The sequence below is a fragment of the Pundamilia nyererei genome, unplaced genomic scaffold (genome assembly GCF_000239375.1).
Source record: "Pundamilia nyererei isolate P.nyererei 1_Seehausen unplaced genomic scaffold, PunNye1.0 scaffold00007, whole genome shotgun sequence".
Lineage (NCBI taxonomy): Eukaryota > Metazoa > Chordata > Actinopteri > Cichliformes > Cichlidae > Pundamilia > Pundamilia nyererei.
In genome coordinates, this window is record NW_005187408.1 from 3,026,333 (window position 1) to 3,041,057 (window position 14,725).

Consider the following 14,725-nt stretch of genomic DNA (forward strand, 5'->3'; position numbering starts at 1 on the left):
TGATTTGAATTGTCTTTGAGGTATATCTCATATAGAAAGCAGGGATTCCCCATGTGTCCATATGTTAAAGCCACATTAGAAGCCCCACGTTGCTTTCAAACCTCATTATGTTTCATCATAATTTGACATTTTTCCTTTGTGCTCTTTGAAACCGATCAACTGTTTCTGTAAAGACAAAAAGGCTGGTAGATCCATGATTAGTGTCTTTAGAAGATTTCTTTCCTTTTTTTTTTTTTAGCTTTCAAGTCAAAGCTATTATACAGCACTGATGTGCTGGTGGGAACATCTGGGCACTTCATTTCCTCCAGTGAACAGCATTCATTCAGGTGTTATTTTTGTAGATTACCAAACCCGCAGGAAAAAGGTTGAGGAAACATGAAAGCTGCGGGGTTGTAATTTAGAAAGTCTTTCAGCAAATGCTGAAGGATTGCATTTTCGTTCGTAATCGACTATCTATTTTGTTACTCTAACAAAACATTTTGGGAAATTCCATGAATTTTCACATTAATATCAGTTCTGGTGCCCAAACGTGTGCAAGAAAACAACCGTAAGTAGCAAGCGAGACGAGTTCACTGAAAAATACACTGAAACTTGTATTTTTTTTTTTCTTTTCAATTTAGTGACAAGTGTCCGATAAAGCACAATTACAGTTCAGCCATCGCCTCAACTCACCTCAGACTTTCCACGGCTGAAACAGGCTCCCTTGGTGAATTCATCGCAGTGCCACTCAGCCTCCTGCAAAGAAAAAGAAAAGCTGTGTAAGGCTACCAATAAACCATCAAGAAGTAGCAAACACTGGGCGCCATGTCATCATCATGAAGCACTTTGAAAAGCACTCGCTGAGCCCAAACAAAACAATGCCCAGCTCTAAGCCATGGGCATGATTCCCACCTTTTTGAAGTCAGTTTGATGTTTGTTGACTAGCTCGGCAATACAAATGCCACAGAAGACAGGAAAACACATTTAGAAAATCAAATAGAAAAGCATACAGCATACAGCGATCGACTTGGGTGAGGAGGGAAGGATTCAAACAGAGGCGAAAATTAATTTGACATCACATCTTCACTGTACTCTCAGAGGCACACACACGTTCTCGCACGCTCTTACGGCACACACACACGCGTTTATAAGCCCTGTTAAATACAGACATGGAATCCAATTAAGGTGGATAGCAAGCAGAGACCCCCAAAAAATGAGACGCAAGAGCGTGCAAGCCGAATGTCAATTTGATTTATGTGTGAGGGAAAAGGAGGGCTCTTAAGACATAACAGGCGAGTCCCTAGAGTAGGGTGTCAACGTGATTTACATGTGAAGGAGAAACAGAGGGACGCCTCTGACATTTTAAGGCAGCAGGAGGAAGAATAAAAAGATAAAGCCGACTTTTTCTCCTCCAAGGGTGAAAGCACCAACGTGCTCCACTTTCTACCTTTTAATTTCCTCGTAACCCCTGGAGAAGGGGGCTTCCTCATTGATAAAAATTCTCTATTCATGAAATGCCTGCTGGCCTTGGGAGGGCAGTAGGCCACTAAGACGCTCGCACTTGTGACAGGCAGAATTAGCCACCACTGCCACGAGCTCTGCATGACTGGCAGAGACACGAATACCTAAAAGAAAAATTGGCTGGTGAAATAATACGCTTAATGCCGAGTCACAAAAAGTTTCCAAAAGTGAGACTATTTAACTTCCGTTTTTTTTTGTTGCCCACAGCAGTACAACTTTCCTGCAGTAATAACCTGGAAAGTAGCCAGAGGTGCAGTACTTCTCTCTGTGGGAATATAGTAAATATCGCTAACTGACAGAGAATATTAGATTTCACCTTGGTATCAGGACTGTTTTATGCCAGGACAAGAGGGGGAATGAAAGCTGAACACCCCTTAGCATTTAGTAGAACTTTTATTTCTTCTTCAGAAGGCGGCAGAAGTTTATGCTGCGTTTTACGACAAGAGCTTTTGTTTTCTGCTTCAGTGACCTTTGGGAGGCATGGAAACACCTAAATGTGTACACAGTTCAGTAACAGGGAGGAGGGGCTTAAAGGAAGGAAAGTGCTCAGTGTGTGTGCTGCAATTTGGGGAGGATAAGATATGGGACATTAATGGACGCTGGCTTCTCTCTGTCTCTTGTGTGTCACTTCCATTCCAGGCCAAAGCTGGCTATTCTGGGGCTGTGCATCCATCCACTACAACAACCACACACATCAGCACAAACAGCACAGCCTGCACACACAGCACCACTGCTGGTCCCAGCTGAATTCAATGTGGGTGCTGAAAGCGCTGAGAGCGCTTTAGTTAATCGCATGGGGGGGTAAAGAAAAACTGTTAATGGCCTGAAACCTTACTCACAAGCTTTCAGTGTAAAAAATCAGTCATGGTACGAGGCTAAATTACAACTTGAAATCACATTAGTGGGAGCAAAGTGTTTCTTTTTGTCATCACGGGACAATCATGTGATTTATCGTCATTCGGAGTGGTGCAGAACGTATTTTCGGAATAATACATATTCTCATTTCATATTTAAGACATCAACTTTACAGCTACTGAAGTAGGTGATGTCCACGCGCAAGTTAAGTGGCGATATGCTGACATCACAGACTGCTAGTGCCACCTAATCTGACTGCCCAGGCTCAAATGGTCCAGAGTGGAGAACAGAATCACAGCCGAGCTAAGCAAGCGCCAGTGTCATTAGGAAACATTAAAAGCTCATTAGAATGCTATTGTTCAGCCCCTGTGCCTCCAAGATGAATCTGTCTTAAACTGAAATATGTCTGGAATGTGCTGTCATTAAGTAATAATAATTCTTGGCTTTATCAGAGGAAGCTGCTTCACACAAGTCTTTTCTGTGCCTTTGTCACCTAGAGGGAACTAGAATAAAGACATAGAGGGGAAGCAAAGAAGATAAGACAGAAAGAGAGTGTCATGATCCTGGGCCATGTTGGCCAGGATCATGACAGAGTTGCAAACGCCACTTCTGAAGTAAAAAACAAAGAAGTGAAAGCGAGAAAGAAAAGCAGCCACCTGAGGTAGGCTCCTAATGCATAAACTGGAGTGCAGAGTAGGGGTGCGCATTTCATTTTCCCTAAAGGGCCACTTGAGAAATAGGGACCCTGGAGGAGGGCTGTACCAATAAGTTGAACTCAATTCTGCACAATATTTCTTTTATCTCTTTTAGAAACCTATCGATTTAATACAGATAAGAGTAGATGTTACAATTCGGCAATGGAAATTTGCAATAGGCGCGAAATATTTCATTAGCATTCCCATGTTGTCCCATTTCAGCTCCAGGCTATGCAAGCATAAAGCTACCTCAATAAACAAGTAGTCCCTTTCACTGAGTGCATTGCTGCCAGCCCCTCTGGAATCTCAAACTCTTACGTTATTTCACGTAAAAAGATAAGCAACTCTCATAAAGCGCTATGGACTAACAATCAAAACCACACACTCACACACACACAAACACACACACACCAGTAATAAATTAAAAAAGAAATAAACAAGCAGTTTCCTTTAAAATGTGTATCTTTTATTTTTTGCCTGTCCTGTTTGGCTCTTTTGCCATCAGAATTATTGTCTAAAGGCGAAGAAAGATGCCCAACGGATTTACTTTACCAAATGGACCATCCCAGCCTTGCCGTAATGGTCTATTTGATTCACCTTTTATTGTTTTTTTTAAAAAATTTTTTATTTTCACTTGCTAGATACAGGACAGACTTGAATGAGGAAAAGAAAAGGGAGAAAGAAAGAGGGGGAAAAAACAGCGGAGAAGAGGGACGGGGATAAAGGGCAAAAAACAAAAACCTGACCGAGCCCCAGGCCGAGAGGCCGAGGGCACCCCACCCTCGAAGTGGCCCGAGCGAGCCCCAGGCTCCAGGCCCCGATAAGCAGCCACCAAGGAGTGAGCCGGTGTGTACCTGGATGCCCATCCCCAGACACAAAGACCCACCAACGCACCGATGTCTGAGGGAGTCCGCCACTGGCAGGGGAAGTGGTGGTAGGGAGAGATAGGCCTCCAAACCTTGGAGGGCCTGAAATGTCCCCAGAGAGGTGGCGTCTGATACCCAACCTGACATATAGACACAGACATACAGGTACACACAGATACAAACATCCATTCCCACTCTCATGCTCTCATATGCAATTACTCAAAACTCACCCAACGTGGAGACAGACATAAAGAGACACTGTACACACAATCACACTCCCCAAGCTTACTCTAAGCCCCGGGTCTAGGTACCCTTGCCCCTGGAGGGGGAAAAATGTGTATCTGATTTCCCACAAAATTGCAAAAACCAGCAAGCAATTCTCTGATAGGGAGTTTATCAATGAATGCTTTGTGTCTAAAATGTGACTGTATAATTCGTATTTTATTGCACCTAAGATAAACAAACCAATACACAAAAACAGTGTTGGAGGCTGAGTGGATGGAATCAACTAGATAATGCACACATTTTCTGGAAATGTAGAAAAATTCACATTTTCTGAGTCAAAATTAACTCAGCTGTTTGTGATATATTAGGTTATATAATTCCCAGAACTTGCCTTGTTTTGTATCTTGGATACTTGAAAGGTGCTGTAGCCTACATGTAAAGGGCCGTTACTTGGCTAAAATTCTCCTTTCTGCAGCAAAGATCACCAAAAACTGGATTAAGACAAAGGCACCAGGAAAGAAGCAGTGGGTAGGACATTATGGAGATGGAGTACCTTTACACGATGTATGCTTAATTGTAGGGTTTTCAAAGGAAAGAAAATCTAAATAACTCCTCCATCATTGGTCATTCTTAGTTAACAGTATATGTTTTGATGGGTATTATAGGCGCCCTCCCTATACAGCAAAAATAAACAGCCAGAAAAGAGTTCACAGTGTTTATGACATCCAGGCAGAATGCAGCAAGATCCTGGAGAGATGCTGTCAGCACAGAAAAGACAGGCCACATTAATCATGAAATGTTTATTATGTTTTCATCTGGTCCAATTTGTCTCGTTGGTGGGTGAGAAACAGCGGAACTGCTCAACTGATCATTTGGTGGTCGGGGGATCATTTGCTCTGCTTTCCTTTCTGTAAAAGTCATCGCACACCACTGACTCAGACCAATAATTATTTTAGAATATCAGTGAAAAAGTTAATTATATAGTACTTTCTATTTGTAGAGACACAACAGGAGGCCAAACAAGAGGTCTTGAACGCACACGCTGCCAAATAGCTCAGCTGTAAAGAGAAGCTTGTGCTTATTGTCAACAGGTCTAAACACAGCTGTTTGGTCACTGCAGTACTAGCTCAAGTTAGCTTGACAGATCTATAGCTGCTTGAAATGTTAGCGGTCCGCTCAATATTTTTACTCTTTTCTTTTCTAAATATTTTCTAATTTCTGAATTTTCTGGATAATTTGTACAAATACGCCTGTTTGTTGTCACATTTTATTTATTTTAAGCATCACTGCTACCATCTAGTGCTCAGCGAGAGCTTGATGGACAGTTTTATTTTTAACCAAAGCGGCTGAAAAATAGGAAAATTAAAATAGACTGGAATAGTATGTTAAGTAACATAAGATGTGATTACGATGCAGAAATTCAGTTAGGCAGAGAGAATTTACCACAGTCATTTGTTGCTTCAGGGAAGAAATGAAAGCAGTGGAGAAGATTTTTTATTTTATTTTCCTCGCGTCCACCCTCTATCCTGCCCCCTGTAATGGGTGCAGTCCTTAGAGATGAACCATTGTGCCCAAGTCTCTCGTCAGCCCTCACACTGAGGGGCTATTGTTAGGTGTGGTGGGTGCAGGAGAGATACAAAGGGGGAGTGTAGGCAGGGAGGGAGATGGACAACGACAGAGGAAAGAACAGAAAAGGGAAAATAAGGGACAAATAGACAGGGGGGAAACAACAAAGCGAAAACAGAGTCCAACTTAGGAGTCAGCCAGAACAAGGCAGACTGTGTGGGCTGAGTGAGGTAGTCAGTGAGATGGAGGAGGGAGTGAGGAGCTGAATTCCAAAACAGCAGTTTCCAGACATGATATTGAATATATTTTGCATAAAGAGGGTCCAGAGAACACACTCGCTGCTGACAGCTGTCTAGCTTTGTGAAATGACTAGCTGTGCGCCTCATTACAAGGGGACGGCGGGTTGAGAGTAAGAGCTGGACAAATCCTGTGGGGGGAAATCTAATCTGACTTATGAATATCTGATATTATCTTCTGATGTGCTGGCACAGTATTTACTATTCACACTGATGTCTGCTGATGTAAGCTGCTGGAAGATTTACACGCGAAATTGGTCTTGATGTCATGCCTTTGCCAACGTGTAGGTCCGTGTCTCTACTCATATCATCGTGACACTTTGAACGGATGAGTCCGTGTAGAAGAGACCCCCTGCTACTGTCTGCCTTTTACAGTATACTCACAACTATGCCGTCGCGTCCATGATATCACTGTACGTGTCTGCATCTCCAGTTCCAATCGTGCATTTTGGTCTATGCATTTAAATGGCCAAGTTAGCGTTCAGCTCAGTGAATTGGAAATGCTTCCAGAGCTATGAAGGACAGTTTCTGTTAGCTACTGATTAGCAGGGCTAATTGTTTGGCTGATGCTGTGTAATTACAAGAGACAAGGCCGTGATATATTAGACATGCAAAAGTGGAAAAAGTCCTTCTTTTAAAAAAAATTTAAAAAGAGGGGGACGGGGTGAAGGACACAATACAAGAGGAAGCAAAGAAAAATAAAAGCACAAAATACATCTCAACAGCATACAGTGTCTGTTGCCAGGGGAAACTGTTATGGATAGTGTTTTCCTGTGCCAGTGCAGGAGGACAAGAGAGAGGCTGGAGTGAATTTCCACTATTTTCTCCTCCTCGCCTGTATTGAATCATGAACAATACCACTGATCCTTCCTCATCCCGGTGCTTATTGACTAACGCTGTGCCTCGGTTCTTCTGTTGAAATCAGGCTCATCTTCTGCATCTTATTCCGATTTAGCATGGAAGCAGGATCCTGATATTGGCTTGTACAGGCTGAGTGTGTGTGTGCGTTTAGCTTTTTTCCCCCCTCCCCTGGTAATTTCTTCTTACATTAGCACCTTTGTTTATGTGAATTCAATAGACTCTTATCACTGAATGCAAATTAGAAACTTTGGGTCCTTTCGGTTCATGCTTTTAAGGACGAGCATGGAAGTTAGCAGTGGTTTATTAGCCCAAGTAAAGAAGTAAAGACGCTGCTAAAAAATGGGCACGCTGATATTATTTGGTGAGCTCACGTGCAGACAGAAAAACAAGCAATTAATCTGAGCTGGCATAGTTAGCAATGGCAGTGCCAGCATTGATTTGCTTCCCCTAAGGCTGGCAGTAGCTGATCTCAGGATATGAATGATAAACAGGGCAGAAGGACAATACTGAATGGAGATGACATGTAATGTGCAATTTACTGTAAATGGAGGAAGGGAAATTGTGCTTCGTTGGGTCGTTTCAAGCTAATTGTTTGTCTGTGGAAGCTCTAAATGTCTCAGTAGTTGCACATGCTGCACAGTTACGTTCCTGTCTTCTTCTTCTATTTTTTTTCGACTCTGCTGCACAAGTTTTGAAAGTGGAGCAAGGAGAAAAGTATCCACCTTTTGTTCTTGACAGTGTTTTCCAGATCAGTGACGATGAGGGTAGAGGTTGACAGGGAGAGGAAAGCCTCTTCAGGCTACTGAGACACAGCAGGAAAAAAAACCTTTAAGTACGAGATATTAACTCCAATCAAGGTCATCACGAGGGCTGACGCATGTGTTGATGACTGACTCTTCCCACTTCAACCCCAAACTGCCACTCGGTTTGAGCACAGGTTAGAAAGTTAACGTGATGTGAAATATTTTCTTCTCTTTATGATTCTTTAAGTGCGCCTCTGTCTTGTAAACACCCTTTATAGCTTTCCTCAGGGAGTGACACAGTTTACACTCCTAAGACCAAATCTTTATGGTCTTCTTAGAAAACACACACTTCACAGATGAATTCGCATCCACTATTTTTTTTTAAAACAAAAGTCCGCTTTCTCTCCAGCTGTTGCCCTTTTTTCTGGTTTTTATTACCTCCAAACAAGGAGCCAATTTACTGAGGAGATTATGTTTGCTGGGGCTCAGGGTCGATCAAGCTCTTTGTCTCATCTCGATATGTGCAACAGACGGGCAGTGTTTAGCTACCAGTCCAAGTGTCAGTGCTTTCAAACCCCCCACACCCTTCGTAATACAACAGTAAGACTACCAGATATTCCCAGTTCATTTTCTGCCTCTTGAAAAGCTTGAAAGCAACTTATCACACTGCATCCAAGGGCAGGAGAGGTAGGTTGGATTAATCTTTGCCTCAAAGAAAACCTTGGTGGCTGTTTTTTATTTTGTCCTCCCCAGAAAAGTTTCATGCATGATGAGATCAGTCATCAATCATAAGGTAATCATACCCAACTCTTTAGCATATTACCGGCTGTTTGTATTACAGTAGCTTTAAACCTTGTGCTCTGTCAAATCATACACAGCCTCCTTCTTAACGCTGCCATCCATGCAAGAACAAATCACTGCCATCGGGCATTATCTGACAGGGCTGATACATGAGGATGGGGTGAAATCACAAAGACAGGCGTAGGTGTAGCTTTTAGCTTAATTTCCTCCTGCAGAAGAGAGAGAGAGAGAAGCTCATGCAACTCTCTTGAACCTTGGTGCAACCGTAATAAAATGCACAGGACTACTAACAAGTGCTTCTGCTCAAACTTTCTTTGTTGGCTCTGCCACCTTCAGCGCCATGTTCCCTAGTAAATCTATTTGATCAATCAGCAATGCGTGTAATGTGAGCGGAGCAACAGCGCCAAAGGGGAAATTCATTCAAGGCTTTCATATCCAACAACAATAAGAATGAGAAATATATGTAAACCCAGGCGCAGAGGCAACCAAATGCACATTTAATCTCCTGTTTCATGCTTGGATGAAAAAAAAAGGAAGGAAAGAAAGACGCTTCAAGGAGGTGAAAGGAATAATTCCCCCTTTCCTCCTTAAATTCCACCACTTGGCTATATATTTATGCTTGACTTTATGGCCTTGGCATGGTTAAATGTGAAGCTGGGACTAGTGTGCAGGTCAGCTTAAACCAGCCCCAGGCCTTGGCACGGATTACCAGATCCTATTCTCTCATAAGAAGACATCTTGGAGATACAGGGTAGATTGGCTCAGTGGAATCTCCTTGCTGATTCTGCAAACCCAGTCGAGCACAGGATGAAAAAAAGAAGGGGAGGATAGTTGGGTGCGCGGATGCCACAGAGCAACTTTAAAAAGCATCGGAGTCCCAGCGAGCGGCCACAAAAGACCGGCTCTGCGTGAATCCTCGTCTCTCTCTGCGGGTTTTTTTTTCCTGCTTTCTTCCCTCGTTGTCTGTGTGCTGTCTCACTGCTCCCTGATTCCTTTGTGCATTCTACCCTCCACTCCCTCCTGCCTAACAAATTCAGCCTCGCTTCTTATTTCTTCTGTCCATTTTCCCCATTTTCCCCTTCCAGTCAGATCTATGTCAACAACACTCCTGTTCCACCCAGCCGTTCTTGCTCCCCTGATTCTCTTTCTCCTCTCCCCTGGTTTTCTAGAGTGTAAATGGCAAACATAAAGAGTTGTCTAAGCATCAAAGAAGGCTTGCTGTTACCACCTGCAAATAAAGCCCTCAAAGTGTCAGTGTTTGTATGGTAACTCAGTGGGTCACAAAATTGGCTTGCTCCACAGGTGGGGATATGTGGGCTCATAGAAGAGAGGAAATAAAGAAAGTGAAATGAGAGGATGTTGGAAAAAGAAATTAGCGACAACGTGTGGGAAAGACAGGGTGAAAAAATAAATTGCCAGCTTGCGCGCACAGCTATTTATACATATTTTGTGCAACGCGCGCGCAAGATGTTAGGACACTTTGATTTCTGTTTGCCATTTCAAATCATTTGTAGCATCACATTAAAGAAATTGCAGAAGATCTTTTAAAAGCTTAGACATGTGGCAAAGTACAGCTTCAAATTTCACAAACACCTTCAAATTGGATTTCAGCAAGGAGGACATTAACACAGACAACGCTTCCTATCAACACTCTTTCATTCACTGCGAGTATCAACCCACGGCGCCGTCAACCGAGCCCACTAGAGCTCCACCGGGTTGTGAAGTTGTTGTGACACGTGAAACGCTAAACCATTTTGCTGTAACCGCTTTAAGTTGCGAGCACAGACACGCAGCGTGCTAAAATTAGCGCAGTGTTTGTTGAAGGGGGAGTCATACGAGCAGACAGAGTTAATACGCATTCGCCTAGAAAACTGGGTGAGTGAGACGGCAGCGGGAGACAGAATTAGCACTCACCTGGATCAGTGTCAGGTCTTCAAGATTGAGTCTGAAGAGGTGATTTCTGTGAAAAGAAGGGAAGGTGTGAGTTAATGGAGCCCTTTAATGCACTGAAAGCAAGAAACAAAGGTGTGAGGATCCGACAACAGGTCAAAACTGCACTGTTATTAAAAGGCGTTTCCATTTCAATTCTAAGATTTTACTTTAACTGGACCATCGCTGCACCTTAATTGTTTTCTCTTTCAGGAATTCTGTAGATTTGCTTGAGATCATTGTCCTGTTGCATGACCTAATCTTGGCCAAGCTTTATCTGTTGGACTGTAGAATACTTTGGTGTACAGAGGAGTTCACGGTTGACTTAATGACCTAAAGGTGCCCAGGTCCTGTGGCTGCAAAACAAGCTCAAATCCTCATACGTCCCTCAGTTGGTATGAAGTATTTGTGCTGGTTTGCTGTGTTTGCTTTTGGCCAAACATCTCCACTTTGGTCTCATCTGTTCATTGTTCCAGGAGTCTTGTGGTTTGTTCAAATGCAACTTTGCAAACCTTAGCTTCCATGCCATTTTTAGAGGTAAGAGGGTTTTTCCTGGCAAACCGTCCAAACAAGCCCTTCTTGTTCAGCCTTTTCCTAATTGTAGTGTCATGAACATTAACATTTTACATGCTAACTGAGGCCTGTAGAGTCTAAAATATACCTCTTGGGATTTTTGCAGTTTCTCTGAACTGTGTTGAACATTTTAAACTTGTGAATAATCTTTCTCACTGTAGAGTGGTGGACCTCAAATTGGAAATGGCTTTACAACCCTTCTCAGTGTGTTATATATGCCATGTGTTGTTGTTCATCTGATTTTAGAATTCGGTAAGAACCATACAATTTATTTTTATTATTTTATTGTTATTCCTGATATATAAAACCTCTAATTTAAAAGAGGATGTGCTTTCTTTTTTATATGCCTGTTTTACTGCAACTAGTTATGTAGCTTCAATCCACGAGGCTCAAGCGAGGATGAGAAGCAGGCTACAGACTTCAGACAGCCTCAGTCCTCTCCAGCGCCACTCCCTCATTTTTACTCTTATTTTTTTGGAAACTTGCTCTCATCACACTGACCTTTGTCGAGTTCAGTTCCACATATGCTGCAGTATAATACGGGAATTGTAAATAGACTTTGTTGTGTAAAATTGGTGAAGTTCCCCTTTAAAAATGCCACATCTGAAGCTTCTGAAGTTCCCGCAGTTGGAGTTAAAATGAATCTTTTCATAGGTGGCACAAGGAATTGTAAGAGCGTAGTCAGGGTATTGAAATGAACTGTATTCAACGGATGGCTGAATTCAACGACTGCAGCAAATGATGGACCTCTAGGTTTCTCCAACCCATAATTAGGACACCAAAAAAAGAGTAGATAAAGCATAGCTAAAAGGTTTTATGCTCCTATTCCCAGGGTTTCACATGTATGAAAAGAGTAAGAGAGAGAGGGGGGGAAGGCAACTGAAGGACAATCAAAGCCTGACTGTGAAATCGCACTCTAATAAGTATGTCCTGCCTTGCCTGGAGCTTTTCAAATCTGCAAGGCACAAACAACACTGATTCACTGGCATTTCTAACTTTTCAAGAAACATCATAGTTGTAATGAATGCTGTCTCAAGAGGAATATTCTATAATTTGACTAACAATGTCTCAGGCTGTCTACTACAGCCATTATCCACCATTACCAGAATGAGATCACATGAAACTTGACAATTAGGACTAAAAGCATTATTTACTGTGATTTTTTTCCCCCTTTGAGATTTCTGTAATATCCATGTTTTTGCAGGTCTGTGCCACCAAAAGGCAAATTTTTAAAGAGGAATGTTATATGTGCATATGAAATGTGCCCACGGTTTCGAATAATCTGCCGAAGATTATAATCTGCCAGTCTCGTTTTTTTTTTTTTTAGACTTTCTTTCCCAACTTAAATCAGCTTGTAACTGACTTTGTATATATATAGAAATGTATATACACACACTCTTAGGCTGAACAATTAGAAGAAGAAATTTCACTTTGTGCCTTTAAGTACAGACAGACCAGCTGCAAGTGAGGTGTGGATTAGGGCTGCCACGATTAGTCGACTAGTCACGATTACATCGACGATCAAAATCGTCGACGGCTGATTTAATAGTCGACGCGTCGTTTGAAGCTTTGTAAGATCACAAAAGACGCAGGAATAAGTAGTAGGATTTAAGAGTGTAATAACGGACTGAAACAGAAGATGGCAGCACTGCATGTACAAGGATGCCAGCTGCTGTTAAACCGCGAAGAAGAAGAAGAAAAAGCTGTGTCCCAGAATTCATAGCGCGGCCCAGCGCAGTTTCCAACAATGGCGGCAGCTAGTTAGTTTTAATATTACTCTTATTATTCTTTCTGGGTCACAAAATAAACGTTTAACATATTTTCAGGCGAGAATGTAGCTGTGTAAACCTCAAATATCTGCTCAGTTATTCAAGACACCACATATTTTCAAAAGCGCTCCGACGTTTTCGGAGACGTCTGTTACCCACTAGCTCGATAGCTAGCCGGGGGCAAGCCTCACTAGAGGACACCGGACTCCCGGCAAATCGTTTTCAAAACCACCCCCGTCTTTCGCTACTCAGGTTAAACATATATAAGTCACTTAGATAACTTAAAAATGTTATTGTTTGGCTTTTTTCAGTATTTTATTTGTTTCTGAGTAAATCGGTTTGGCTGAGATTAAAGTTATAGTTTTTACACAGCTGAATAAACGTCAAGCAGACAGCTGATTATCAGAAGTGTGAGATGCTCGAAAATATACTCCGGTGTCCCGTTATATTTTAGATAGCAAGGAGCAGACGAGACTGAGTTTATTAAACTCCACCGAAACAATCTGCAGATTTCATTAAACTTTAATAAACTATCATCTTGTCTTTATTTTTAGTTAGCACAGACCTTAAACACTTAAAGCTGTAAGCTAATGATAGTTATATAAGAGCAGATGCAGCCGGGGCAAAAAACCGGAACGTTTAAGGCCAAAGGAAGCATGATCTGATTAGTCGACTAATTGCAAAAATAATCAGTGACTAGTCCACTATCAAAATAATCATTTGTGGCAGCCCTAGTGTGGATGTATACCTCGGGCCCTAAAATGACTTTTTTCGGACAAGCTGAAATCTACTTGAAAGATCTTGTGTGACTGGCTACAAAAGTAGGTCAGTGCCTATAGGCTATCAAGTTAAAATGCCCAGCTTTACAAATAGATATAAATATGTAATAACTTTGGACTCTATAGCTATTTTCTCCTCATGACAGTCGTAGAATTATAAAACTTATTGTGCAAGACTTAAAAGTTTACCATCTTTGATCAGAAGGTGCAGACTCACTGAAATGGACCTCAGCCATGTTTGTGGTGTTGGTGCTTTTTGGACAATTTTTAATGCAGCTACATGACAAAGAAATGCTATTTGCTGCACAGATATTTGTCCTAATTTATTCATTCATTAGCATTAATAAGCAGGTATCTGCACATGTCAAATACTCCCATATTTATGTAGCTTGCTCACTTAGCTAGCTAGCATGATCTAAATACTCATCAACAAAGCCTGGCAATGGAAAGTAAATTCAACAAACAGAAAACAAAACAAAAAACAAGATGACGTTGTCCAAACTGAGGTTCTGAAATGTAAACCCACAAAACATAAAGTGATATCATGGTGCATGTATCCATTTTTTATATACAGTCTATGGTTTTAGAAAGCAGGTATGCTGAGTTGCTGCATTAAATAGATATGGATATTTGTTAAGTTTATTTCTGAGAAAAAAATATTTTATTCAAAGATGATCTGGACTGCATTTGTTTTTTTAATTACTTGATTTGCTTAAAAGCTCTTGAACAGACACAGATTTTGCAAACGTGTAGGAAGATAACCTATCAGGTGCTTTTTTTTCATGCTAGCAAACAGTTTTACAGAGCAATCTTTAATTTTTTTCTCTAAATAAAGCAGATATCTCATTACAGAGTAAAAATCCTAAAGTCTGTTTCCACAAGCACCTGAATACACATGCACATACAAATAAGTGCTTTGGCAAAGATCAGTCTCCTGAAGAGTGGCTATCAGCCAGGTCTCAGCGTGGCCACGGCCTCCTATTTTACTGTATTGATATTTTCATCGATCCCTCCTTCCTTCCATTATCACTCATACTTCTAACCCAACCTGCAGTCATCTATCTAGCTACACTGCCTTTCATACTTAGACACTCAACAGCCATCGGGTTGGCACAGAGAAGTGAAGAAAATCTCTTATTTGATTTTTTTGAGTGTTGTATGCATGTGTTGATATAACTGACTGAATCTTGAATGGTAGCTAAAAATAAAAGATGGCTTTTATTTGCTATATTATATTATATTATATTATATTATATTATATTATATT

The 14,725-nt window shown here is 41.5% G+C and overlaps 1 protein-coding gene across 4 annotated transcripts in view; it reads right to left on the reverse strand.

The window, feature by feature from the left end:
• Nucleotides 1-14,725, reverse strand: part of sema5a (sema domain, seven thrombospondin repeats (type 1 and type 1-like), transmembrane domain (TM) and short cytoplasmic domain, (semaphorin) 5A) — a 145,488-nt gene that overhangs the window by 76,080 nt on the left and 54,683 nt on the right. For all 4 annotated transcript variants that reach the window (XR_001290638.1, XR_311447.1, XM_013916000.1 and 1 more), the window contains exons 4-5: nucleotides 10,323-10,368; nucleotides 673-735 (exon numbers count right to left, since the gene is read on the reverse strand). Coding sequence is in view for 2 of the 4 variants with exons in the window: in XM_013916000.1 (XP_013771454.1) it covers nucleotides 673-735; nucleotides 10,323-10,368 (109 nt within the window). In the remaining 2 variants the exon portion in view is untranslated. The remainder of the gene's footprint in view (nucleotides 1-672; nucleotides 736-10,322; nucleotides 10,369-14,725) is intronic.